Below are 27,094 nucleotides of genomic sequence, written 5' to 3'. Positions count from 1 at the left end.
ATATTTATTTCTTGAAACATCCTTTTATTCCATTGTGATCAACGTGAAGTTTACTTCAAAATGGGTGGTCATTCCACATGGCCACCATTTGGAGTAACTACAGGTCTAAGACACTTTGGAACTTCTTTACACGCTGTTCGGATAGTCTCCTCCGACAAGTTGTACTATGGGTGGCCTTCAAGTCGTCGACGCTACAGTAGGAACTTACACTAACCTCCCTCTTAACAATGGACTATATGCAAAAGTTCATTACGTTGAGATCTTGGGAAGAAGGGAGTCACATGACCTTGCTTCAAAAGAGCTTGAAAGTGGTTTGGCACCACTATTGTATAGACTTTGCAGTATGTAAAGATGCTTTGTCCTGCTGAAAGCAGTTCCACTATTACAAGTGATGTCCCTGGATTCCAGGAAGTACTTGGGGATGTGACATGTCCAAATAGATACGTTGATTGACCTTCACATCTCGGAAATGAAGATCAAAGATGTCTTCCCTTTGCTTCTTGTCCATGGTAGTCTCGTTGAGAAGCTGCCACTTTTGTAAACGATACACTTTCACACCAGCCTCATGAGCCATCTTTCTCTTGATATTCGACCTTGTGCCTTGATCAACCTGATGGTATTCTCCATCTTTCATGAGCACATGTACAATTGATTATTGTAGATTTTTTCCCCTCAAGAATGGAATAATAATTATAGCATATTTGGAAAATAATAAGGAGTCCCCATATGGCTAACTAAAAAATATATCGCTCTCTCTTTAGGTGATAATTTCAACAACTCTACAAACTATATTTTAGGTCAAATAAGTCAAAGTTTTAAATTATACATTGAACTATATATATTATTATTAATTTTTTTATAAATAAACACTAAAATAAATATTATTAATAATAAAATCGATTAACAAAGTAGTCCTGTAACATTGTAACAACCGCTTTGGAAAACACTAAGATTCCAAAACACATATAATTAAATACAAACATCAATATTGAGCAAATCTAAGAAACAAACAAAAAAACACTTAATCAACATATTTTAGGGGAGGGAAGATCATTGTAGGTTTGAAGTTGATATTAATAATATAATTAGGTATACAGTATTATTTAATTAATGAAATATATTTTGGAGTAGTCCTTCAACAATAAAATAAGGGGTTTATCACGTGTTTGTGGGGTATTTTGTATGTGTATTTTTTTGAACATATAGGTTTATTTTTTTCTTGAGATATGAAAAAAAAAAAAAAGTATCTAAGAGAAAGCAATTCGCAGTGATGGATGAGGGGTTTAAAAGAAAAAGAGTTTTGAGGAATGTTTTCCCCTAGTTTTGTATGGAAATACCAAAACTATATAGAAGATTTCTTTCAAATAACTGGATAAAAACTAAATTATTATTATTATAAGTAGTAGTAATGTTAATTATTCTAGGTATTTAAATATCTTTTTAAGCCGAACACTGCATCAACATTAAACAAGTTTAATAAAAAATGAGATAATATGTAACTATATAATTGATAAGAATACTTTGAGTCCCATATATTGTAGTCATATAATAATTGTAAAAAGTAGTAGGCGGTCTGTCCTTGGAAGAATTATGGATAAGCAGTGTTATACAATTCCTTATTGCAGTGGCAAATAAGCTCACTTTAAAAAAAAGATGAATGAGTAAAATGATCATTTCGTACGTCCTGACAAGATCTACAAAGTAACAACCTCACTCGTTGCTGTATGTAAAATATATTGTGTCCTTTGGTAGCACCAATCTAACTGCCAAAAAAAGCTTTCACTTTTTATTCGTTGTTTCCACTACTTTTGTAGCTGTTCCGTTCTTTACTTCAGTAGTCACTGTGGTAGTTTTAGTGGTCGTGGCTCCAGCCGTCGTATTTGGAACAGTATTCGGTATGGGCTCCGGCTTGGGATCCCCACACATCCGTTTAAATTCTCGATATGTTATCCGTCCGTTATTATCCTTATCTGCGGCTCCAAACATGAGATCAATTTCTTCTTCAGACACATATTCAGGGAGATTCATCATAATGTTACGAAATTGCTCAAGGGATAGGAATTCGCGATCAATGCGATACAGAGGAGCGGGTCGATTATCAGCAGTGTTGTGTTTGGGGCCGACAAGGGTACGAAAGAGCTCTTGTCGAAAGTTTTCTTCATTATCTTCACGGAGTTTCCGCATGATGACCTTGCAAAATGAGGGGTAGTAGATAAAACCATTCTTTTCTACTTCATTGATGAGATCCTGGATCTCTGTTTCTGTGGGATTGAGACCCAGTTGTTTCATTGCAACTGCCAAATCCTGAAAAGAGAAGAAGAGAAAAATAGTAAATGAAAGGCTTGAAATACATTTATTTATGTATGGTTGGTTTAACGAATAAAATAAATTATCATTTTTTCTCTTGTGACTCTATGCAAAGAAAATAATGCTTTCTATATCCTGTGTATTATATAAGTATATACAACACACATATATGTATATATAGTTGCTGTAGGTAGATAGATGATATCTCTACCAAAATATCCACCTCAAAAAATACCTATATCTATACCCTCTCTCACTTTTCTTCCCCCCCACTCTACATTTTATCATGCCTACGTATATGAATAGAAAATTGGAAATTTAATATTACAGAGTGAATTTCTATATACCTTACTACCAATCTATTTTTCCCTCCTTTCAAATAAAGTTTTAAAAGTATATATGCATGCATATTATGTCTACTGATTGGTTCGACCTCCCCCCTTTTTTTTTATGGTACATATATGGATTTTGGTCTTCATTAATCCAAGTATCCCTTCAAAGAATGTATTTATATATTATGTATGTTTTAGTAATGATAAAGATTTATTTTTCTTCTTTTTTTTTTGTCCGACATCATGTACAGAATCCTTAATGAATTTATCATTTTCCACTGGTTAGTTATCTTTTTTTCTTCTGCGCATTATTTTAGATCCATGAACATATACGTGAACAAGATACATACAAATTTAGACTAGGATTTGTGTCATTAGTTATGGTCAATACTATCAATGAAGTTTTCTATTTATTGATAGAAAAAATAAAGTTGATTATAGGGGACTTGTTCTTTTTTGGGCTGAGGTTTACCCACATGATAATTAGTGGTGGAGTAGAAGGGGGAACGAGGTACCGAGTGGTCATTGAAATCTGAGCACTCACAAATTCAATAATTAATAAGGATTAAGTAATTGAAATCTATTCATATTCTGATATATTAAAGTATAAACAGATAGTTACAAAACAAACAAATCTGACCTCTCTAGCTTAGGAACAATTCGAGAAAATGACACTTGAATGGGATCAACGAAATTCTATTCGCGTACTCTTTGACGCTCGATAAAACCCCGATGGAAGTTTTCAAGCAGTGGGACGTCTCCAGGACCACTTTCTAGGTCGTCAGGAAGTCCGAAACGTTAAAGTGGAAGAAAGGCTCTGTCAAAAAGGGTCCAAGAGGGTCCAAGCAAGATATCTCGAAGTTTCACAACCTATTGTACACAGAGCCATAAAAAAGTGGGTGGAATCGGAATTGTTTTAGAGATTTATTCAAAAAAATCAGTCGACTATTTTGTAATGGGCGCCATAATCGAAGGAAGATCTGATTTTTTTTCTAACCCAAATACAAGATCTGAAAACTCTCATAACAAAAAGGTAATTTTAAAATAAAAAATAGACATCTTTAAATTTAAAGTTTAGGAGCGCTAAAACTTTGTTCATGCCCTTCCTCGTAAAAGTCGTATCAATCCACTACTGATCATAACATTTAGCTATAACCTACTCAGGATGAAACAGTTAGAATCTTTCGTGCTTCGTATTTAAACAAAAAGGATTCATGCCTCGATTACATTTTAACTAAACATTTACTTTTAATATTTGTGTGGCGATACCATAAAAGAAGCCTGAGATAGTTCTTTTTCAACAAAGCGTCAGTATGATAAACGTATCCGTTGATATGAGTACTATAATTTATATTATTTCAAAAAAGTGATAAAGTCCTCAGGTGCTGCGGTTTTTAAAATAAACTAAAACTGATAAAAATAGGTTCTTTGGTAACACTGAGCGTAAAAGATACTGAGACGTCATGACGTGAAAATTATTTTAAAGAAGAGTGCATAAGTATTCTCGTTGCAAAAATAACTTAAAGAAGAAAAAAATTAACTGGCTAAGAACAATCCTAACCAACTGAAATTTATTATATAATAATTATCTTTAAAGTACAAATACCGCACGATCAAATTTACTAAACTCGTATACAATATGTTTATATAGAAATGTAAACAAATATTAATCATATTAATTACTTGTTGGACAGCTTTTAATGGTTTAATATTGTATTTGACTTTTAAAAAAATTATCCTAAATTTTTTATTGAGGTAAAAAACTTCTAATGCGCTTTTCCCTGTTTCATCAAAAAAATACTAGCCTGTTTTTATGTTATCGCTACATATTTGTTAATAAAACTACTTATAATGGATAGTAAAAAGAAAAAAAAACATATCAAAACATGAATAATCTGATAATATCTTCAGTTAAAGGATATATAGTAGGAAACAATTCCAGCTTGTTGAAGTGAAGTACTTTTAAAAAATTTCATTTTTGTCTTAATGAAACCCTATTTGGAGATAAAACATTAATGCCAAAATGAAGCTTATGTAGAAATGGTTGCTGTTTCAAAAAGATGCACTTAATAATATATTAAGAGTAAAAATATGTCTGTACCTGTTGCTGAAACAGATATGCAAGAAAGAATGAAAGAAGATTCTTACTTCATTATCTAATAAAAAGTATTTATCATACAAGGCAGTTTCGTATTTGTCCAAATATTTTTCAATCTTCCATTGAATCTTAGGTGTAAAGTTGAAATATACTTTTTTCCAAAGATTATTAATTATATAGACGTAATACATATTATGTTGTCACTGTTTAAACCCCCGAACCATCGTCTTATAAATATGTAACTACCTTATATAAGTGGCAAATTGACATAAGTATATGTCAAAGTATTAGTGCTCTGACAATTTTCAAGAGAACAAAATATTATTTTTTTCCCGATAAAAAAATCTATAATAATGGGAATTTTAATAGTTGAGCCAATTTTATAAAATCTTTATTCCTGGGATGGAAAGTCGATCCAAGCCACCATTGCTTTGAATTATAATACAAAATCTTTATATTCCTACGGAAAGTAAGAGTTTTATCCGACGAATGGGTCGCCATTGTTATTATTAAAGATATGCAACTAAAAATTATATATAAGTCACTTTTCTGAAAATATGTTCTTTTGAAAACTACTTCTTCGAAAATCAAAAAAAAAAAAAAAAGTTTGTCTACCAAGTAATATGTATGGCATATCTACATAAAAACATACTTGGACGAAAAAGAAAAGGTTGGAAGAAAAATATATTTTCTCTTAATATTTTTGCTTTGTAAGAATTAAATTATTTTTGGATTGTCAATTCTTTATCGGTAATTATTTTCCATTACATCGAAAAATATTTCTGATCAAATTGTCTGCATGAAAGTGATTAAGTGTATGTATTTATCGATGGGACGGCTTATAGTAAAGTTATATGCTTTAAAGAATCTATTTATATCTTTACTTAGAAATAATATTAAATATCGGTAACTTGTAAAATAGTAGACATGAGTATTACATATCACTAAAGAATATTATAATAACATTTTTTCTATGTAAGTAATTAACCATTTTACATCAACAACCATGTGAGATTACATCAAAGCTAGGTAATTTTAACTAATCTAATTTAATCACTTCTTTTAATGGATTTTCACGAAGAAGAAAAACAATCTGCTTTTATGTTGGTATTTCTCATATCTTTCGAAAATGAATAATTAATTACATGTATATAGATAAATCCCAGCATTCACTGCTATCTGGCAAAAAGTATAAAAAACAGTCAAACTTGTAGTAAGCGATCTGTCAAGGGAAACTGATAAAATGACTAATTAATGTAAGTGAGCTCTTAAACCAGGTTTGATATTTTGGAATATTTCAAAAGCTGAAAAAAGTTGATAAAAGAATACAATAAAGTATAAATTTTACGTCTGGACAGTAATGGGATAACATCACTTCTCAGATATAGGGGCAGAAATTTTTTGCGAAAAAAAATTACAATATAATAATTTCCATTTATTTCCCCTAAAAAGTTCTTAAACTCATTTTTCATGTTATGGCAGTTAGTATGTTTTAAAATGTGCATACCGAGTTGGATGTCAAAAAAGAGTGTTTAATTTTTTTTAATATTGTGCACAAAGAATTCAGAATTAAAAATTTTGTTTTGTAAAAGTTTTCCATTTCCTTTCAAAAATCTTTTATTTCTTGTATTTTACAGCTCACTACAATGAAAAATGAACAAACAATAGGCCAAACACTAAATGTATATGATCTCCTTGATGCCCAAGTAAGCCAAAAGGATATCGTTAAGATTACTGGCGTCAATATCAGCATAGTGCACCGTATCCAGAACGCTAGAAACACCGATTTGGGGACCGAGATATCTCATGGAAGTAATGGCCTCAACAAGAAGACTAATGATGCCTTTATCAGCATCCTAAAGGTTATGGTAGATGCCGACCTTAAAACCAGCACTAAGAGGCTAGTCAAAGACCTCAGTGTTGATCCCAATACAATCAGGGTGGCTATCCATGTAGATTTCGACCTCAATTCCTATGTTGGATGACCAAGGAACCTCCTCAGGAAAAAATTAAATCAGAAAAGACTCGAGAGGTACAAGAAGATCTACCTGTTCCCGAGATCTCAACCCCCTACACTATTGGTGGTGGTGTACAATGGAGAAAAATAACTAATACGACCTCCCACTGCAATGCAGATACCCTCAAAGCTACCATAGACAAGGAGTGGACAGACTACCCTGAAGATAATATCATGAAGGCGTGCACCCGCTTTAGGGGGCAGAATCGAGGTCATCATTCAGGTCATTGGAGATCATATTGAATGATACATTTTCTGTACTACACCTCTCAGTATCCAAAATTTGTTATTAAAAGATAAAAGGTTATACAAACACTATTTCAACATTTCCCTAACCGTATATTTTTGCCTCCCCACTCTGTACGTATTTTGATTTGTTCATAATTTAGTGGGTAAAAACTTAAATTCCCATTAGTATATTAGATGCACCCTGTATAAGAATTACACAGCTAATATTTATATATGTACCTTATTCCATTTCATGAGTTTCCTTTTTAAATAATGAAAAACGAAAAAAATCCTCCATATGGACCAGTTTACGCATACATCTTGAAACATTTAGGAAATAAAATAATTATAACTTATATATGTATATACTGTACATAGAACCGAGCAATACATAAATGAATGTAACTACATCTATGGATGGTTATTGCAAGAGCTGTTAGAAGATATATTCTATTCCAACTACATAGAATCCCCCTTCTCATATTCTTATTTTAACTTTCCTCGTAAAAAACGGATATAAAAAGAAAAAAAAATAGAAGGAAAAAAAAGCCAAGGAAGAAAATTGAATAGCCTCGAGGGCAAAATAATAAAGAAATGTTCTAAGAAAGAGAGAGAGAAAAGAAAAAGAAAAGAAGAAAGACATAAAAAATAAACTAAATATATTTTTTGGAAAAATGTGTCATTAAAAAGTAGAGAAGAAAAAAAAAAAGATGGAAGTCATTATGATTGTTATTAAATATATTATACATATATAAATTTATGACTACTAATTTGTCGAAAGCTCAAATGAGAAAGGTGGGGCTTCCTCATTACAAGGGAGAGAGTGAAAGGGGATACGGGGTACTTCATTAAGAATCTGAAAAAATATTATTATTGTTTTCTTTGCTACTCTTGGAATTACTCACTGACCGTAAAAATAGTCATGTTATGGGTATATGACACTATTTTTACTTATTTATTTATTATGAGCTTGTACGCACATCTGATGATATCAAAACATGATGTTGACTTAGTAGGATGTACATTCAATAAGGTATAACAACCAAATCCGACAGTTTTAATTTATGTACTTTAAATTAACATAAAATGTTCATTTTTTAACATTTAAAAAAAAAAAAAAAAAACACCAATGAGTACATACAATCATTGACAACATATGTCACCCTATGTAGTCTCCGTTTATCCCGATAAATGCCTCAATTTGGGTCCTGAACAGCACGCAGGCCCTGGAAACTAGATGCCGATCTAAATTATAGTATTCCAAAAGGATGGAGTCTAAGGGACTTATTGGTGGTGTGGGAACCTATGTTTACCAAGATGGTGGTGCCCTTATCAGTCTAGAGGTTCATGTGGTTCTGGCTCTTGAACTGCTAGGACCGGAACCAAAAAAGTAGGACCAAGACCCAATATATTGCTTATCGGTCTCGATTCTTGTACTTTTGTTCCTATATATATAGACTTTATTAAGAAAATACAATATATACTTTTAAAATAAATTAGCTTTAATGAATAAGTATATTATTATTATATATATATATATATAAATAAAGGTATATAACCATTGAAATGAAAGACCCGCTGTCCCTGAACCGGGTACAATCTTGATGTTGACCTTTGACTCAAGATAGCTCTGGTACAAAGAGACAAAATATCCTTGAATACCCTGTTGCAAATGTGCTCTTGAAGCCAATCCTTGGTCGTTTTAGAGTCCACAGCCACTTTCCCGTCGATAAGTATCATCTTTGAGTTCTCAGCATTTTCTTGTTTTTTTTTTATTGATCGTTGTCCCACAAAATCATCACAACAGAGCATATGCGTCTTAAAATATGTGAATATTTTTGTTGTTGACTCCCTTATAGCTACTAAGAGAAAGGTTTATATTTATATTTCAAAAAAACAAAATTCCGCAATTTCGTCTTCATAAACATGCCAGGAAAATTTGGAACTCTAAAAGTGCAGGATTTTGTTGATCCATTCCGATATATTTTTACAAATTAAAATTTTGTAACAAATTAAGGAAAAATAATTTTATATCATTCTAAATCAGCTGCAAGTACATTTGTATCTCTAAGATCGACCAAGAACCAAACTCACACCCATGGATTGCAAAATAATAATATCCCCTTGGTTCACTTAGCTTCCATTAAAAAGTGAGTCATCCCTACAGAGTTTGTGTTCAACTTACTTTGAACAGATTTAACCATTTGATCATTACTCTGATTAGTGGGCAATCAATGTAACAATGTCCTATCTGGCCAATCTTATATTTAATACCTTCAAACTTAGAGAGCAAAAAAATAAAATATTTTCCCTCTCAGGGTCCATTTGAAATTGTCAGATAGGACATTCTTATTCTTAAACTGTGACATAAAAATAATGGATTTTTGACTTTGAAGCTAGAGTTTGAAGAAATGAATTAGCTAATTATTGTAAAAAAGAATTTCTATGAGAGATGGATTCATTCGTCGACTCCCCCCCCACACACACAAAGTTAAACAATACTACAATTATGTTGCAGTATCTTGAAAAATGGATTTTGGATGGGTTATATAGTGTTCATAAGTGTGTTATAACAAAATCATAGTAATTTTTATTATTATTCAAACGAAGAATATTTGGCCTTTTATATTAACAAGAAATTCAGAAATTTGAAGGGAAAATATATATATTTCCCCTACAGGCTTTTATAAAAACTCATTGACTTCCTTGCAAGTATTACTTTAATAGGTCCTTACATTTAAAATGTATATGAAAATATAATTAAATAATCTTTTTTTATGGCAATCAGAATCCATTGAATGAGGAAAAATGGTCAAATAATCATTGTTGCGTAGGAGATAGTTGCAATTTTTTTTTTGCAAAATTGCAGGAATCTTTTTATTGTTAGAATCAGCCAAATTAATAATAAATTATGTGAACTTGTTTTCATGAATCTTTTCTGTTCGCTCGTAATAACAATTTGAATAACTTTCACCGACCTCATATTTTGTATGTCTGTCATTACTTTATATGAATTAGTTAAGTAGAGTATTTTGACCAAAGTTTCTTATCTCTAAACATATTTTCCTTTTTTAGGGAACAAAATCAAAGTTCCTGAACAAATCAAATCAGCAATACTACTTTCTTCAAAGATCTCTTACTAGGCACCCTCAAGGATCCGGGCTAATCCATATGTAAAAGTATTATAAAATTTGATAAGAAGTCCTGATAACCCCGTGGAGTTATGGCTTTTTTTTTGTCAGATATATAGAACGTATTAGATCCGTTTTACTAAAAGTCCCTCACTGATAAACAACACTATTTTGAAAGTTTTTTCCCACAATCACAACACATTGAAATGGCAATGTTTTGCAACTGTTTTTAATACGTATAATACTAAAATTGGACAAAAACAATTTAATTGCAAATCTACATACATATAACTAGGTATAGAGAAAAGGTGTACAGGGTGTGTATGCTTTTTAGTCAGCTGATACTCAGCCAACGTATGCTTGTTTCAAATATAAATTCAACCACTTATTCTTTGTCTTATTGTTAAACTGTACACATCATCATAAGTAGAAATTAAGAGTTTGTATATCCTAATTCTTGTAAAAGAAAATAAGCCTTAACTCTCATCCACACAAGTGAGTCAAACAGTGAAATTTCTAACCTTCTTAGCATACACATTTGGACCATACAGCGCATTAAAAAGGTACTGAAATAATCAAATTATGACTTCAAGACTATTGGTTGCATTAAATATAATTTTCCAAGACCAGAAATAGATTTTTTGTGCCAAATTGCAAGAAATTGTGTGTATTAAGCCATCCAAGTCAATGATATGAATGTCAAGGGATTTAAAAGTCGATGAAAATATGGTTAAGTGAGGAAATAGGATACGAATCGTACAATATTAGAATAAGTTAATTCTTGACATAGGCAATGATTGACAAGAAATCAAAGAGTAGGGGTTCTACATTAATTTTACAGGCTCTACAAAAAGAAAAAAGAACCTGTTTTAAAGTTTGAGGATATGGTATAAACCTCAGTCACATTCTGTGGATATGCAGGTTGTGTAAGTTGTGCAATATCCGTGCTCGAGTTTTATAGGACTAAAATGATGGATGACAATTTAAATTTGTTAAACTAGAGCAGATCAATATAACTTGTCACATGTTAAAACGTACGTACAATTAATCAACCTGTCCGACAGATTAAATTTGCCCATTCCGAACTAATGTTAATGTAAAGCACTGAAAAGGTCAAAGAAACTTCCTTCAATGCCGAAAATTCACCAAACTTCAATCCCTTGCTGACAGGAATAAGCTGAAACAAAAGAAATACTTGGATTTTGTCAATCTTTTTTAGAATTCCTGTAGACACTTCAAAGTTTGTATTTAATTTGTTATTAAAAAAAAACTGAGGGCTTAATGAATAAAATTATTTCTTAGCAATGTAATTGAGTAAACAGCATAAGTATTCCTTATTCTGTTCCTTAGTTATGGCTTGTAAAATAAATTTTAAAAATAGTGGCAATTTACTTATTGCACCTTGTACTTATGACTACTACTGTTATTTTGACTTAAAAATGAAGAGTCCTTCATTCATATGTATATATACCTAGGTATTAAACAAATATTTAATTTATAAATATCAAAGTATATAGAGAAAATGTTTGAATCAATCTCCTGATATAAATCTATATATACACCATATTAAATGTATTCTTTCATAAGAGAAAGCCCCTTTTTTTTGTTGGTGGTGTAAAATAATATTTGTTTAAAAACATAATATTTGTACATAAATCTATATGGAATCAAGGATAAATAATAAAGATTACCACATACGTGTGTAAAGTAAAATATACCGAGAAATAACTTTCAAAATTGTTTTATATTTCCACCCTCGAATTAAATATTGCACAGAACCAGAAAAGGAAAGGTTTCAATTAAAACTTTTTTACATAATATATGTAAAGTGAAAAGTTGTCAACTTTCAGTTTAAAATTATTTTCATTTTATACATAAAATACGCACAAAATAAATGGAATCCCTCTTGAATCGGTCCAAAGATTTGGTGAGAAATTCGTTTCCACATTTGCTTTTAATCAGTATATAGCAAATGTGGAACCCCTCTTGTATTCCTAATTCTTTGTGCAAGATGTTTCACCCCTTACATTTGATATCCCCATAGCTTCAACCATCTAACTTGTTTATTATCCAACACAATACTATGCATTTTTTGAATGGTGTCCAGTATGGGATCAGTTTTTGACCGTCCTTCACGTGTAACATGTTCGAGGGATGTGAAACTACGTTTAAATTCAGTGGTCCACTTTTTAACACTTGACATGGAAATAAAAAAGTCACTGTAAACTTTGGTCAACTTTGGACAAATTTTCTTAGGCGTTAATCCATCCAAAACAAAGCCATTTATGGCCGCACGATATTCCAATATATCCATTCGATCAAAAAAAAAACAAAAAAAAAAACACACAAGATGTTTACACTGAAACAGTTTTTGTAAACAAACTACTGGATGAAACGAGTTAAAACTAGTCATAAAAAGGTATTATCCTTGCACCTAGCAGGAAATACAATTTTTTGCCAATTGCAGCGCCATCTATAAATTCGGCCAATAACTATTTACCTTACCCCATACAGTCCAATATTTTACATACCCATTTCTGTCAATTATAGGTTTTTATTCAAATTTCTTTGATAAAATAAAATACCCAAAAATTTCAGCTATAGTTTAAAGCGTTCATTTGATTAATGAAGCATAATTTGGCCCCGATATCGTCTTTCAAAACTAATTTACCAATTTCTCATTATTTCATTTTGTTGATGAATTCTTCATACTCTATAGGCAATTTTTTGCAACTTCAAATGATTCATCTGTTTAATTTGTTTATAAAAATTGTGAATAATTTGTGCTAGAAAATTAAAAATAATTTGCCTACAAAAATAAAGTATAGTTTTTATATTAATATAGAGAATAGTTCGTTGAAGATACAAATGTAATTAAGAATCAATTTGAAGACGTATCATTGTATTTATGTTGACTGATCACACATGTAATATATATATATTGTAAGTATTTACACGAGTATTTAAGAAAGTACCCTAAAAATAAAGCTCTACACTAAAATAAAATAACAAAATATTTTGTGTCAAGACATGATTTATCAAAAAAAATATGTCATTTTTTTGAAAAGTATATAGTTAAAACGAAATTCAGATATTATATTTATGTACAAAGCTAAATATACACATATGTAATCTGTGAAAACAATAAAAACGAAGCAGTAAAGGAAATTGTGACTTTTTGTCAGGGTGGAAGGGAGTCAAAAGACACTGAAGAAGATTTTATCAGGGTCATATAAAATATGTATATGGGTACATATATCTATGTAATGTAAGAAAAAATTTCGTCAAGTATTTGGATTTGAATAAAATATGAGCTATAAAGAAATGAAGGTAATGATATGTACAATCAGATATGTATAAGGTTAAAATTACATTATTTAAAGTTCTTTCTAAAAAAAAAAAATCTTAGTGTTTATTCATATACATTAGTGCTAGATTCGAGTCAAAATTTTCGAATTCGTGATTTTGAGCTCAGTGTCAAGTTCATTTCATGTATCAAAATCGTTGTATTACAAGTTTTAGTGGTAGTACACGGCATTGCCCGGAGTAATTAGGTGTCGGCTGAAAACCAAGTTTGGTACTAATAGTTTAGAAAATAACTCCCCATGAAGTCTTGGGTTTTACTCACTGTTTTTCATGAGCGCCCTCAAATGAAACAACTCAATACTTATACTTATTCATATGATTTAGTGTTGTAGAAAAAAAATTATATGATGTGATGACTGATGAGTACTTTACTCCAAGGATGCTGAGTTGGAGTCGTTTTCAGTTCTTTTTTTTTAGTGGAGTTCGAGTCAGGAGTCGGAAAAATTGTTCCGACTCCGGCTATAAAAAATATTGTAATTTAAGCATATAAAAGTTATTTATTTTCGAAGGCTTACAGTGAGTTTTCCTAAAGTGCCTTTCTAAATGGTGATAAATTACAGGTGTTAAGTACTATTAATTTATGAAACTAGAAAGTTAACTCATTTACAAGTTAACTATGAAGGGAAAATATTATAATTATACTTAAATTGATATATATATATAAATTATGATGCATTTTTAAATTAATTTACATCAAAGGCAGGGAGAATGACTACTTCATAGAGAGATGTTAACAACCCCACTACTGATTGAATAACAAAGAGAAAATGAATCTACCGTTTTTCCTTTTCGATTGGCTATACTTATTTTATTCCTTACACGGATCTGTTTTTTTCCATATAAATGACTGTTATAAATTTAGATGAGAAAAGATTTGTCCAAATTTCTATAATTCATATATAAGGTCATTCAAATATTACAACGGAGCCGCTCTCAAGTAGCTCAAACTTCCCATGTATTTTTACTAACCTTGGAATAGAAAATCCATAGGTCAATTATTAAATTTATTGGATTTATAATATTACACAAAGGGTATAAAGTGTTTTTTTTAAATAAACCTTGAAAAGTAATTTTTAATTCCTTCTACCAAGCAACTGTCATTAAATCTCTTCAAACTAAAAAAACAAAAACAACAGAAGAATGAAAGAAAGAAAAAAAAATAAACTTTTCCCCCTTTCTAAATTAACATTTTGAAAAAAAAGACCTCACTTAATGAAGAAGATAAACTTATAATGAGGTTTTTTGTATTTCTATCTTTTTCTTTTATATCTATGTAGATGTACCATAGCAGCACAACAAAGTTTAGAGTATTTGGAATAAAACCCTTTCTGTTGTATATTTTGTATCAATGCTTTCATTTATAATCCTTAATGGAGTATCTATCTCATACTTATGTAAATAAACTTTATTTTCTCTTTTTTTCAGATATTAGGTTATTCCGAAATGATTGAGACGTCCCCAGTAGGACCAGAAATTTCATTCAAAAGTTTAAAAAAAGTACTCAATGATGTCACATAGTCTCATCCGTCTGGGATATCATCATGGCAATACTTTTCCAACTCCCTCAATTTACTGGAGAGCTCCTCTTCGTTCTCTAACTTCCTTACCCACTGAATACTGCGTGGCAGGTATTCATAGCTTTCAAAATCGTAATCCCGGAGCTGGTGCATTAAAATTGCGGAAGATAAATCGGTCACAGAGATCAAGATCCGGGCTGTAAGGACTCAGTTTGATTGTTTCCACCTTTCTCTCCGTTAAGAACTGTCTAATTTTGTTGGATATGTGGGAACGTGCGTTGCCAACCATGAGTAGAAGTTATTTCAGGTGAGTTTGGTTCTTTTTTAGGTTGGAAACCCCCTTTCCTGTCATCCGAAGATACTCTATCATTGCTTATCGACTGACTGTGGTCCTGGGGACGTCCTGATGCGACACCTTTCTCGAGCTTAAAAGTGTCATCTCAGATTTCACCAGCCCACTGAAAAATAGTTGCACGACTAGGGCAGACATCAGGGTAAACGATAGTGAGGTCAGTGTGGATCTCAGACATAGTTTTGCCCAGTTTGATGTGTATCAAAGAGTAAGACCGATCATTGTGAGTTTCCATGTTCAGAGACGAATGGATAACCATTTACAAATGTCAATTTAGTCCCTGGATAACTATGGGATATTTTTCGACTATCAAATTAATGAGAACATCAATGCTGTTGGAATTTTGTAGCTAACTCTTCTCCTTTTCCCTTCAAACGAACCTCTTTCAATAATTTCGGAACAGTCTAATATTTAAGTAAGATGTACTCTGAGTATTTCTCACGGGAATAGTATCAATGTGTATACTCATACATATAGATGTTGTTGTAACAGGCATCAATACATTTATAAGACAAGACAATAAGGGAAGAAAAATTGCCTCTATGAAAATCCAATTAGAAAGCCATTCCGTAAAATAAGTAAAAATGATTTCTGAGTTTTTGAACGAGAGAAAAATAAATAGTATCATGAAATCTTACTTTTTAAGGAGCCAAAAATAAATGCCTCTCATGTCTCAACAATTTCAAACAATCTATAAAAGGTATTTTCGTGCAAAAAGTTCATTATGTGTTATATTTCAGAGTTATTCCTTATCTAACAAATTTACAGGTAAGACCTCAAAAATTAAAAGCAGTTTTCACAACTCCATATTTTTATTTTGTGCCAATTTTTAAGGCAAACTTTTCCAGCAAAAGTTAGTAATTCAAGAATTTCCTACACTTTTTACTCAATATGTCGTCTCAATTCTGAATGGTGGCTTCAATACAGGTTACGAACAGAAGCACTGCTGGCCTTGACGAAGCTTGATGACAAGTTGTTCCACTCCTCCATGATTACGGTCTACAGGGGATCGACATTCGCATGATAAATTTTGTTTGTCTTACCCTCCAAGACGCACCAAAGAGCCAAGTCCGGGGGGTTCAAGTTGGGTAAGGCAAAGGCCAGAAGTCTGCCAGCCAGAAGGCAGCCATGTTCTCCATGCGGAAATGTTGTACCTTCTTGGACGTGTCTGCCGTGTTGCCGTCTTTGGTGGACACATAGTTGTTTCTAGGGAACAAACATAAAAACAAAGAAACGTCCAACGATAGGTTTTGTGTCAGCTCTTCCGAATAGTGCCAATTACAAAACAATATCATACTTTTAGAATGGAGGCTAGACTGTCTCAAAGAGGACTTCAATTTGTATACCAGCCTATATAGGTATGAGTTCTTTGTGATTGGAATTTAGTATAGATTGAAGTAAATCATCTTTATAAACGTTCCTTATTTAAAAAGATAGTATGTTTATACTGTGATGGACTGAATTAAAAAAAAAAAAAAACAAATAATTTTACAAGAGTCGGACTAATATATTGCCGGAATAATTAAATTGTCCGATTATAAATAGATAATGAAAGTAACAGGCCGAAGTTTGTTGATATTACTGATATTTTACCCCATTCAAAATTATACAAAATTTATATGAAAAAATAGCAACAAAATTGAAAACAAAATTTATGGATTGTATTTATTAAAAAAACTTTTTATGAGGAAACTGAGTTAACAAATATAAAAGTTTGTATATTTATCTAATATAGTTGTTAATAATAAATTTCCTACATTACTAAAAATATATATATGTATATATTAAACACCTGATCCCGAGCACGAATTATATTATCTTGTAAATATTTTTTTTAAAATCGATCCTTTTATTCATTGTAAAAAAGAACTTACAAACAGTCATTCGTTCGCCCATTTTTGGAGTATTATACAAAAATGTTTATTCAAGATTGTATCTCATATTATATTTTTTTTAAATAAAAAAAAACTCAACAGAACCATACCATACATTTATACAAATTTACCTTATTTTCTCACCTTTTAGTAATCTTTTTGATTCATAGAATCTACAGGGTGGTCCAGATAAATAGATAAATTGGTAAAATCTTTAACAGAATATATCAAACGAACTAAATGGGATAGAACCATAATGGTTTATTTAATGAAATTCAATTATTTTTAATTAGATTCACCTTCCTTGATAACCTCAGCCACGCGGTATTGGTAGACCCGGGCGATCTTGTAATGATTTCACCTTCCTACAAAATACAGTGCACCGGCGCACAAGGCCAAAAACGTGCAACGTGGCTTTGCCACAATATTTCCTCATCTTTTAAGCTGGATTTTTGGTCTGCAAACAGCTCAGACCTAAACCAATGTAATTTCTATCTCTGAGGAAAGGTTGAATATGACCCTTGTCCCAAATATAATTCGTTTGTGGAGGCCCTGAAGATATCCATTACCTTTATCAATAGCAAAGCTGGATCTGCACGAGGTTACCTGGGCCTGAGAATGCTTCAGGCGCCGTGTGGCCGACGTTATCAAGAGAGGGTGATTTCATTATAAATAATTGAATTTCATTAAATTTACTTTCAAATTATATTAAATTATGGTTCTACCGCATCTAGTTCGTTGTTTATAAGCCTCTAAAGACTTTCCCAATTTCTTTGGACAACCTGCTATATATATGATGTCATTTATAGAGATGAAATTGGTGTAAGAGCGCAAGGAGAAGGCGGGAGCGAGTCATATGGTATAAATGAATTAAGACGATCTGCTAGTTATTATATGATGAGGAAGGGGGAGGGGAGGGATAAGTTGAATTACTACTATAAAGAGAATAATCTTCTACATTTAAAATAGCATTAGCGAACCAAATCGACTATCAATTAGATTTTATGCCATTTTGCTTAATACAAAATGAATAAGCGTTTGAAAAATAAAGAAAAACCATGAAGTAGACGGACTAGTTATTATTGGGATTTTATATTGTTATTTTTAATTGATTGTTCAAGATTTTTTTTTCTTTTCAAAAAGCTGTATTTAGCATTGTCATTGTTCACTAATAATTAGTATGTATTCGTCTTAAATAGTCAATATTAATCGACTCATAATTTTTACTTGAAATGATATTCGAAGCAACCAAATGTGTGTAGGTTATCTCCAATTGTTTGAGAAGGAAATATTCCCCCTCTTCCCCTATTAAGGTGGATTTAGTTTACTTTTATGATTGTTAAATTTATGTATTTTACAATATTTGTAGACTTATTTTTCTTTCTCTTTAATTATATCCAATATTTCTAACTGAAAGAGATTGCACGATACATAATTACACACATTGATATTATTTAAATCAGTCTTTCTCAAAGTATCTGCTCTGTCACACTGGGGTTTCCCCTGACTGTGCCAAGAGTTCCATCAAAAAAAAAAAACATCTATTTAAAAAATCTAACATTTACTATGTAAATATATTTGAATACATAAATACATTTTTTTTACATATTATGAAAGAATATAAGTAAAAATCATTTTAAATAAATAAATATAGATATATATAATTAACCCTAGAATATGTTGTACCGTTGCCAATAGTCTACCGTAGTCTGTGTGACTGCATCATATTGTTCTATCACTTAACCACAAATTAAATTTGATTTCACAAAAGCATCATCTATGGCTTTCTAAAAAGAAGAGTCTCATAAGAACTGTACACGATTGACTGTGAAATGGTGCCTAAGCCTACCTCTTGCATTTCATCTGAGCTTGTCAATCACTTTAACAACCTGTGTTTTTAAAGGTTAACGTATTATTTAGAGTTCTTATTATTCTCTGTTCATTGCTGTCTCTTTTAAACAAATAGGACATTTGTATTAAGCTATCCAGCGTCAGTTTTAGTGATATTTTAAACTAGGGTGCCTGACGATTTTATATACTTTTAAAAGGTGCCCTAACTGACAAAACTTTGGAAAAAGTTGCTCTAAAAAACAATATAATTTCCTGATTATATTCATTAGTTTCTTTATTAGTCAATATTTGAAGAAGACAAAAAGATAATCAAAGCATATCTAAAGAAATAAATATACCATTAGAAAGTCAAAATATATATTATTTTTTCAAAAAATAAATTACAAAGACAGAAGAACAACATTTGTGTGTTTGTTGAAAGAAAAATAAGTTTTTTTTTCTCTCTCTCTTCAAAAGAATATCAAGAAATTTTTTTCATTGTTTGTTTCTTGAGCTTTCTCACACGCATTAGTAATTATTTATACGTATATAGTGTACATTTTATATAACTATGATTGGATGAACACACATTTCTCAACATATGTAAGTACATCAAATTTCAATATATCATTATTATAAATGTAAATACTTTGAGATATCCTTTGTTGTCTTAAAGTGTATAATATAGTAACTTTAGGTCATAATTGTTTAACCTGGGGTGATTTTAAGGTATATATATATATATATATTGATATAAAATATTCTATTTATAATGATTCAAAAAGATACTTTTTGACTTCTTTCTTTATAAAACTATTAGTATTTACATATACAAAGTTAAGTCATTTTGATGCAATTTACATATGATCCTTTGTTTGGCAGGTGGATGATGTTCTTTTGAAGACCTTCAAAAAGAGTTGACGGAGATAATATCTGATGGGTTTGCAACACATACATTTCCATAATTTTTTGTACATTTATTCAATTTTCTTTCATTTCTCAGTAATATTGTACTCACTTCTCACCAAGGTATCTTAAAGAATATGGATTTTCATCCATTCTAAATTTATGAATTCAAAAACTCAAAACGAATGTAATGGTGCATAAATATTGTTTACTAAATAAAAGTGATTTAAACTCGGGATCCTCTAATAATCAATTTGGGCAATTGATTACTTTATTGAAGTGGCTCCACCTCATGGTTGTTAATATGTATTACTAGTTGACAAACCTTTCTGTTTTTCAGTTTTTCATGCCCTATTTGAAATCAAATCTGCATTATTCATTTGTCTAATATCCTATTTGATATTGAAAAGCTTGTCAACAACTAATATCCACGGTCAGCATATTAGTTATGTTAATTTTCTCATTTTACTATTACTTTTAATTGATCTATGTTCATACTAGGAATGTACCGATAAGCAATTTGACCAATTATCTATTACCGATTCATTGGAAGTTGTTAATCGGTCGATTATGTATTAACTTTCTAGTTTTCTAAATCAATGCTGCCAAATGGCCTAAAACATAGCAAAATCTTTCTGGCCGTACTGCTACTGCCTCGTTACTCCACAAACTATATGAGGCAAATAATTATTGAATAACAGAAAGCACTTACTACATATGTCATAGACGTAAATATTGCTACATTGATAGCTTAGAAATGGAGTCTTACATAACAAATCGTACACCTTTTGAAGGAATTATGTCGTAGGAATCAAAGGAATAGTCACTTCTTCTATAACACACCAACAATTCAGACAATGAACTTATTCTCTTCATGAGATAAGAAAAACATTGTCTTTAATGAAATCCTTAATAAAACTGGAAAAACTATAATATTTAGTTAAGAAGAAATTTTTGTGTCTTTTCTACTGGGTCTTAAACCAATATTAGCTAAACCACTAAAAAAAATTAATTTGCAGCAATCGAGTATCGATTAATTGGCAAAATGGTGGATAAATTGATAATTTATCACTGTTGTATCATTAATTTGTACTATTAGTTAATATTGCAATTTGAAATTATCGAAGAAAAAATACCAAAGGGTGTCATTCTAGATGATAAAGCTATCGAAGGTTTAAGTCATAAAAACAAACATCAAAAACCTATTTTTTAAACAAATAAATGAATAAGTAACTTGTTAAATACGTTAAACTACTTTATTGAGATATTTGTGTTGTAAATTGAAAGTTAAATTAATTGTCAAATACCTCTTTAAAATATCTCATTGAAGGGTTTTAAAATAAAGTTTACATTAAAAAAATATTTTTTTTATTATAATCAACAAATTTCATTATTATTTGACAATTTATATGGTTTTCCAATAGCTAATGATTCTTTGTAAAATAAGTAAATTAAAGTCCCATATAATAGCCATTTTTATTTTTTTTGCTTTTAGTGTTCGTTTTTTTAATGGAAAAATGGTATATATTTTCTATCAATAATAGTATCAATTCTGAATATTGGGATACATATTTAATTCAAGAGAAGATAGGTAATTTAGGTTGCTGTTAGTTTCCACCAATTAACAATTAAACAAAATGCATAATTAACTTCAACGATGATTGAATAAAATGAATAATACTATTATGATATTAAGTGATATAAAATATTATGAAGTAATAGTCAAAAATTTAAATTATATAATTTATCTACAAATTGAAATAAAATATGAAGCCATTAGTAAATCCATAAATTTGATTAATGTATTCAAATAAGTAACGTCAAGACATGATTGGGTGTATAAATGTTGTATAAACACACACAGTTGCTTGAAAATGTATGGGCGTGTAGGCATATGTGATTTTAACTCATCGATTTGACAAATTATAGTTAGTGATCAAATATATATTCTTTCTTTCTGATTTCAATAAATTGCAATTATTAAAATAAGTCAAAATGAATAATCTATAAATCATCACATTTAAACATATTACTTATATAAATAGTCATAAAATTAAATCCGATATGGAGTAGTATGGATATTGGATAATATAATCTATTATATTCTATAAACGAGTTCACAATCTTTAGATAAGAGTCGTTATTAAATTGACTGCAAATAAGTTATATGAGTCTCAAATATAATTATATCATTCACAAATACATATGAGTGTTTAAAACAATTAGTCGAACAGGTTTGTCTCATACATAATTTTATGTCTTGTACATGGAGCCTCTATTTTCAAAGTTATTAAAAGGGATTAGAAAATTAACATTGCATTCAATCGAATCTAAAATATGAAATGGATTATTATTTTGAATAAAAATGCGTAAAAGCTAAAATAATTACCATAAATAAATGAAATAATTTAATTGGATAAATATTTTCACAAACGATTGCCCATAAATTTCAGCTGTAAGGGCGTTACTTTATTTGAGGAACTACAATAAATTCATAAGACAATTTACTGAGCGTATGATAAGGCCTGGATCTATAAGGCACAATTAATCTTTTGGCTTTTTATGCCTTCATCGCAAAATATGATTTTTATTATGAATTGTTTTCCGAAGCAATGCATAATCCATAATAAAATTCGATTACATTGATGTGGATTAACCAATTTACATATAAAATAACAAAAATCTTGTTTTGTAATAGAATATTCCTTGCTTCTACTCTAAAATTTTGGTTGTTTTAGGTGTGTAAGTACTTTGATTGAACAATGAGCAGAGAAAAGAAGATTGGGTGAGAGGAAGATAATATAATAAGCTACCGTTACTGTTGTGGAGACTAAAGTTCCACGATTAAGAATTTATTTGCCAAACGTCGGATTAATGAGCTAGATCATTTCCTCTCCCCTTCTTTGTTCTCGTCTCTTAAGAGAACAAAGTGATTGAGACAAAATATTATCAAATAATACATTTGATATATTTCATCGTTTTAAATTGATTGCGATTATGAATAGTTTTTTATTTGTTTATTTCGACATTAAATGTATGTATTGCCAAACTTTGAGAGTTAATAAAAAGCTGTAAAAACAAATATTTCATTTGTATCGAAATTCTTACTCCATTTTGAGTTTGAATAATATTTATTAAATAAAGAAAATATGAAGACTTGTCTAGTTTACTTCATACAAAACATTGTAGTTTTTACAATATAAAAAGTTTTTGGGCCCTTCTACGACAAAACGACCATGGAAGTTAACAACATTTTTTCAAAATTTGCTTATTTTTTGCAGGGTGTAGATTAATGATGATAATTTGGTGAATTTTGTACATGTTAAAAAAAAGAAACTAAAAACCAACTTGGTAACTGTGATAATTTGAAGAATGTTTTGTAGGAAAGCAGCTTAGTTGTCATGACGTTTAATTATATTAGCTACAAACAGCTGTGACGAGGGAGAAAAAACCTATTTTTTGCCTCCAAAAATAAAGGAGGCGAAATTTGATTAAAATCTTACTTTAACATCACAAAGTAGGTCAATTTTTATCCAAATAAGTTCAAAATTCGTCTGTAGGTCATTTAAAACATATTAATTTCATAATATATATATTTTTTTGTATTTGAATTGAATTTTTTAAGATTTATGACACTCTCAAAAAATAGCTTACACTAATTTTTAACACTAATATTCCATCCCAATTTCGAGTATATAACAGAGTAAGGATGGAAAAATAAAAAATAATTTTTTGTAAACTCCTCACACTCAGCTACACTATGGTGCATAAGTCAACTTGGTAATTTTACGGATTGAACACTTTTTCAAGTTTGAATAAAAGTACTATTTTAATATCAAAATAAACAGCATTGTACTATTTTATAAATAACGTTTGACATATTATTGTTTTATTTAATATAAAATGTAAAAATCTTTAAAACCTTTTATTAATCCTGGAATACATTTTATTCAACTGAAACGTTTAAAGTGAATTTAATTAACTAAATAACTTTAATAATTCACAATTGTTTGAACTGTTTATTGTCTTTGTGTGATTAAAGCCATTTTTTTATTTCATCTAAAAAATAATCCGACCGGTTGGATTCACAAACTGATTCTGTCTACATAGTTGAGTGTATGAAATTTTTATTTTCTACCCTGTTATAATTATCATAACTTATAATTGGCCTTGAAAATTTGTGCTATAAATTACTACAAGCTATTTTTTGAGGGGTCATAAATCTAAACTACTTCCTTTACCAAGCATGAAATTTTCATCTATTGAATAAACATTCTTTTATTAACCTACAATCAAGTTTTGAACAACATTAGATAAAAATGAAGCGACTGATTGATGTTGAAGTAAGACACAATTCAAATTTCGTAATCATTTCTGTAGGGGAATATAATTAACCTTGCTAAGTTATCTATCATTACCCAGGAACAAATGAACGCATTGATTTCTTATTTTCAGACTAATTTTTTGACAAATCAGTAAATTATGAGTATAAGTGGTTTTGCTCTTAAAATTGTTGCATGTTTTGCTGTGGAATGAATCTTTTTGTGAATTCTTCTGTGGAAGTACAATCAAATAAAAACTAATACATGAAAAAATCATATTTTAATTATAATATAGCAGAAAATGTTTTTTGATTATTCTATTTCAATTCTGTATTTTGAAATACAGTCTAATATATGGGTACACGCTTATAAAAGTATTAGTAAATGAGGCATAGACGAAATATTAATTCATTAAAAGTTTATTGAGTTCATAACGTAATTTCCCAACCATAAAAAACTATACTTTTGTCCCCAAGAGCCAAGTATGTTAACCCTTACTTTTTAGGAAAATAACTATATTTTTTTTACGTATAATCTAAAGATATTTATCTCATTACCTTGTTCTTAAATTGAAATTCTTATGATTTTCTTTTTTAATTAACTACTCCTAGGTCATGAAAGAGGCTCAATAATCAACGTTATTTTTAATATAACTATTTTTTTATTGAATGATGATCTTATATAAAAAGACGTATTTCTTGACTTTTCATTGTTTTTAACTGAAAAATATTTATAAAGACTATTTCATATCGAAAAAATACTCCCCCCTAATTAAGCTTTCCTGTACCATCATTTCTGAACCAATGGTCTAAGGAATGATTATAAATTTGTTAACACTTTTATTTATTAACAAAGGTTTTTTATTAAAATATTTTCTTGACTAATTATGAATATATATTTTAAAAATACGTTCATTTAAAAAATAAAGAAAATTAAAAGTTTGAAAAGTGTATACTTTAAAGGTTTTATTAAAAAATAAAAGTTTTTATGTATATATAAATAATATTAAAAAAAAAAAAAAATAATAAAAATAACATGAATATTTAAAATATTTTCTTTAAATTTCACATTTTATTTGTTAAAAGAGAAAATTATATAATACAAATATTTTATATAGAATTTGAATTAATTAATTGACTTCTTTTATGAGAGAATGAAAGGTTTTTAAACATTTCATATATATCCAATTATAAAACAGATGTGTTTGAAAGATAAAATATATTAACAAGTGATGCATGTCTTTGTTCCTTAAAAGTAAAATAAGTGACAAAACAATATTTTCACTCTTTGTTGTGAGACCTTTATAAAGTGTTTTTTCAGAGAATTAATTTATGTCCTTTTGTTTCAGAACATTTCTCTATTTATCCTTCAACAAAATACTCAGGAGTCTATCAAAATATTCACTGTCCACATAAAGCAAAATAGAAAATAAAAGAAAAAAGCCTCTTACTTTTGGATAAATTGTAGCTTCCCGCAGACCCGTTTCGTACATTTTAAACACCTCTGTAACACGCTCAAGCTCATTTTCAGACAATTTATGGACGGGATTCCCTATGTCTTTTTCTTTTGCTGTATCAGCTACTTTTGATGTTGAGGCCATTTTGAGTTGTTCTTAATGTTTAATTTTAATTTTAATTATTTTTCGTTATATGAAAAGGATGGCATCCGGAGACTTAAGAAAATAGACACAAAAGAAGTACGTAAGAACTTAAAATAACAAAAAACAATAACTGAAAATAAAAGAAATGTTATATCCGAATACCACAAACACAAAAAGAATAGTAACACACAACCAAACAACAGAAGTAAGGCATACCAAAATAAAAAGCCTTTGATAAAAAAAGAGGACTTTTTTTGGAAAAAAAAAAAAATTGCATAAAAAAGCCGCTCTCTTAAGTTTTTTTTCTTCTTTTGCGCTCCGGCTTTCATTTAACCCCCGACTTGCTTTTTATTCTTTTCTTTTTTTCTTGTGCTCTCCGGTTTATTGTTTTTGATGTAACATCAATTATTAAACAAAAACTCTGTTTGTTTTGTAATATCATCCTAATTTTATTTGATTAGCAAACATTTTCAAAAGGTTGAATCTATAGGTATTTGAATTCAAAATATAGATAAACTCTCTATTAGCCGTTATTTAACACTTGCATGGCCGATGGGGGGGGGGAGAATAGGGGAAAAAGTGCCCTAATGTCCGTTTTTATCTGGGATAATCACACAGGATATAATTTAAATTAATTAATATAAATACATTTTTTTAAAGACGCAAATTTTATTGATCCTTTTGAAAACGAAATTTTTAAAAAGTAGATAGAAATTTCTTTCTAAAAGGAGGCCTTTGATGAAATGCATATATCACTTCATTAAAAAATGGTGCTTGGTAATTTTTTTCAAAAAAAAAAAAATCATTTGAAAAAGGCTGTACATTTTATTTTTCTAAAAAAGTTAAAAAATATAGAGAGAGAAATGTATCTTCAAATTATAGTCTCACTAGAATCTGTCCACCTTTAAAATAAGGATTGTTTGAAATCCAATTAGTTATTTTTATTCTATGAAAATTGCATTTTCGGTACGTAAAAAACTAACTCAAACATTATCAAGGTAATCCTGTGGAGTTTGTAGAATGTTTGAGAGGGCAGCACCTCAGCTGACATGATGTTTTATTTGATCAACTATAATTATCTATGACATTGGAGGGGGGTGAGATAAACAATGATAAAGGTAGGAATTAATCCCATCTCGATCCTCAATTCTACTTTGAGTTCAACTTGATATAATACTTTTAATTATAACTCTCCTACAAATCATCAGAGTTAC

General features: G+C 29.8%; 1 protein-coding gene across 1 annotated transcript; it reads right to left on the bottom strand.

Moving 5' to 3' along the window:
• Nucleotides 1-1,189: 1,189 nt before the first annotated feature.
• Nucleotides 1,190-26,110, bottom strand: LOC121128509 (neo-calmodulin). Its single transcript, XM_040724090.2, has 2 exons — nucleotides 25,731-26,110; nucleotides 1,190-2,304 (listed from the first exon to the last, which is right to left on the bottom strand). Exons 1-2 carry the CDS (start codon nucleotides 25,878-25,880, stop codon nucleotides 1,780-1,782), a joined length of 675 nt encoding a protein of 224 aa, XP_040580024.1. The 5' UTR covers nucleotides 25,881-26,110; the 3' UTR covers nucleotides 1,190-1,779.
• Between the last annotated feature and the right edge of the window lie 984 nt (nucleotides 26,111-27,094).

Source organism: Lepeophtheirus salmonis, chromosome 13, assembly GCF_016086655.4.
Source record: "Lepeophtheirus salmonis chromosome 13, UVic_Lsal_1.4, whole genome shotgun sequence".
In the NCBI taxonomy this organism is placed as follows: Eukaryota; Metazoa; Arthropoda; class Copepoda; order Siphonostomatoida; family Caligidae; genus Lepeophtheirus; species Lepeophtheirus salmonis.
This window is presented reverse-complemented; position numbering and strand designations above follow the sequence as displayed.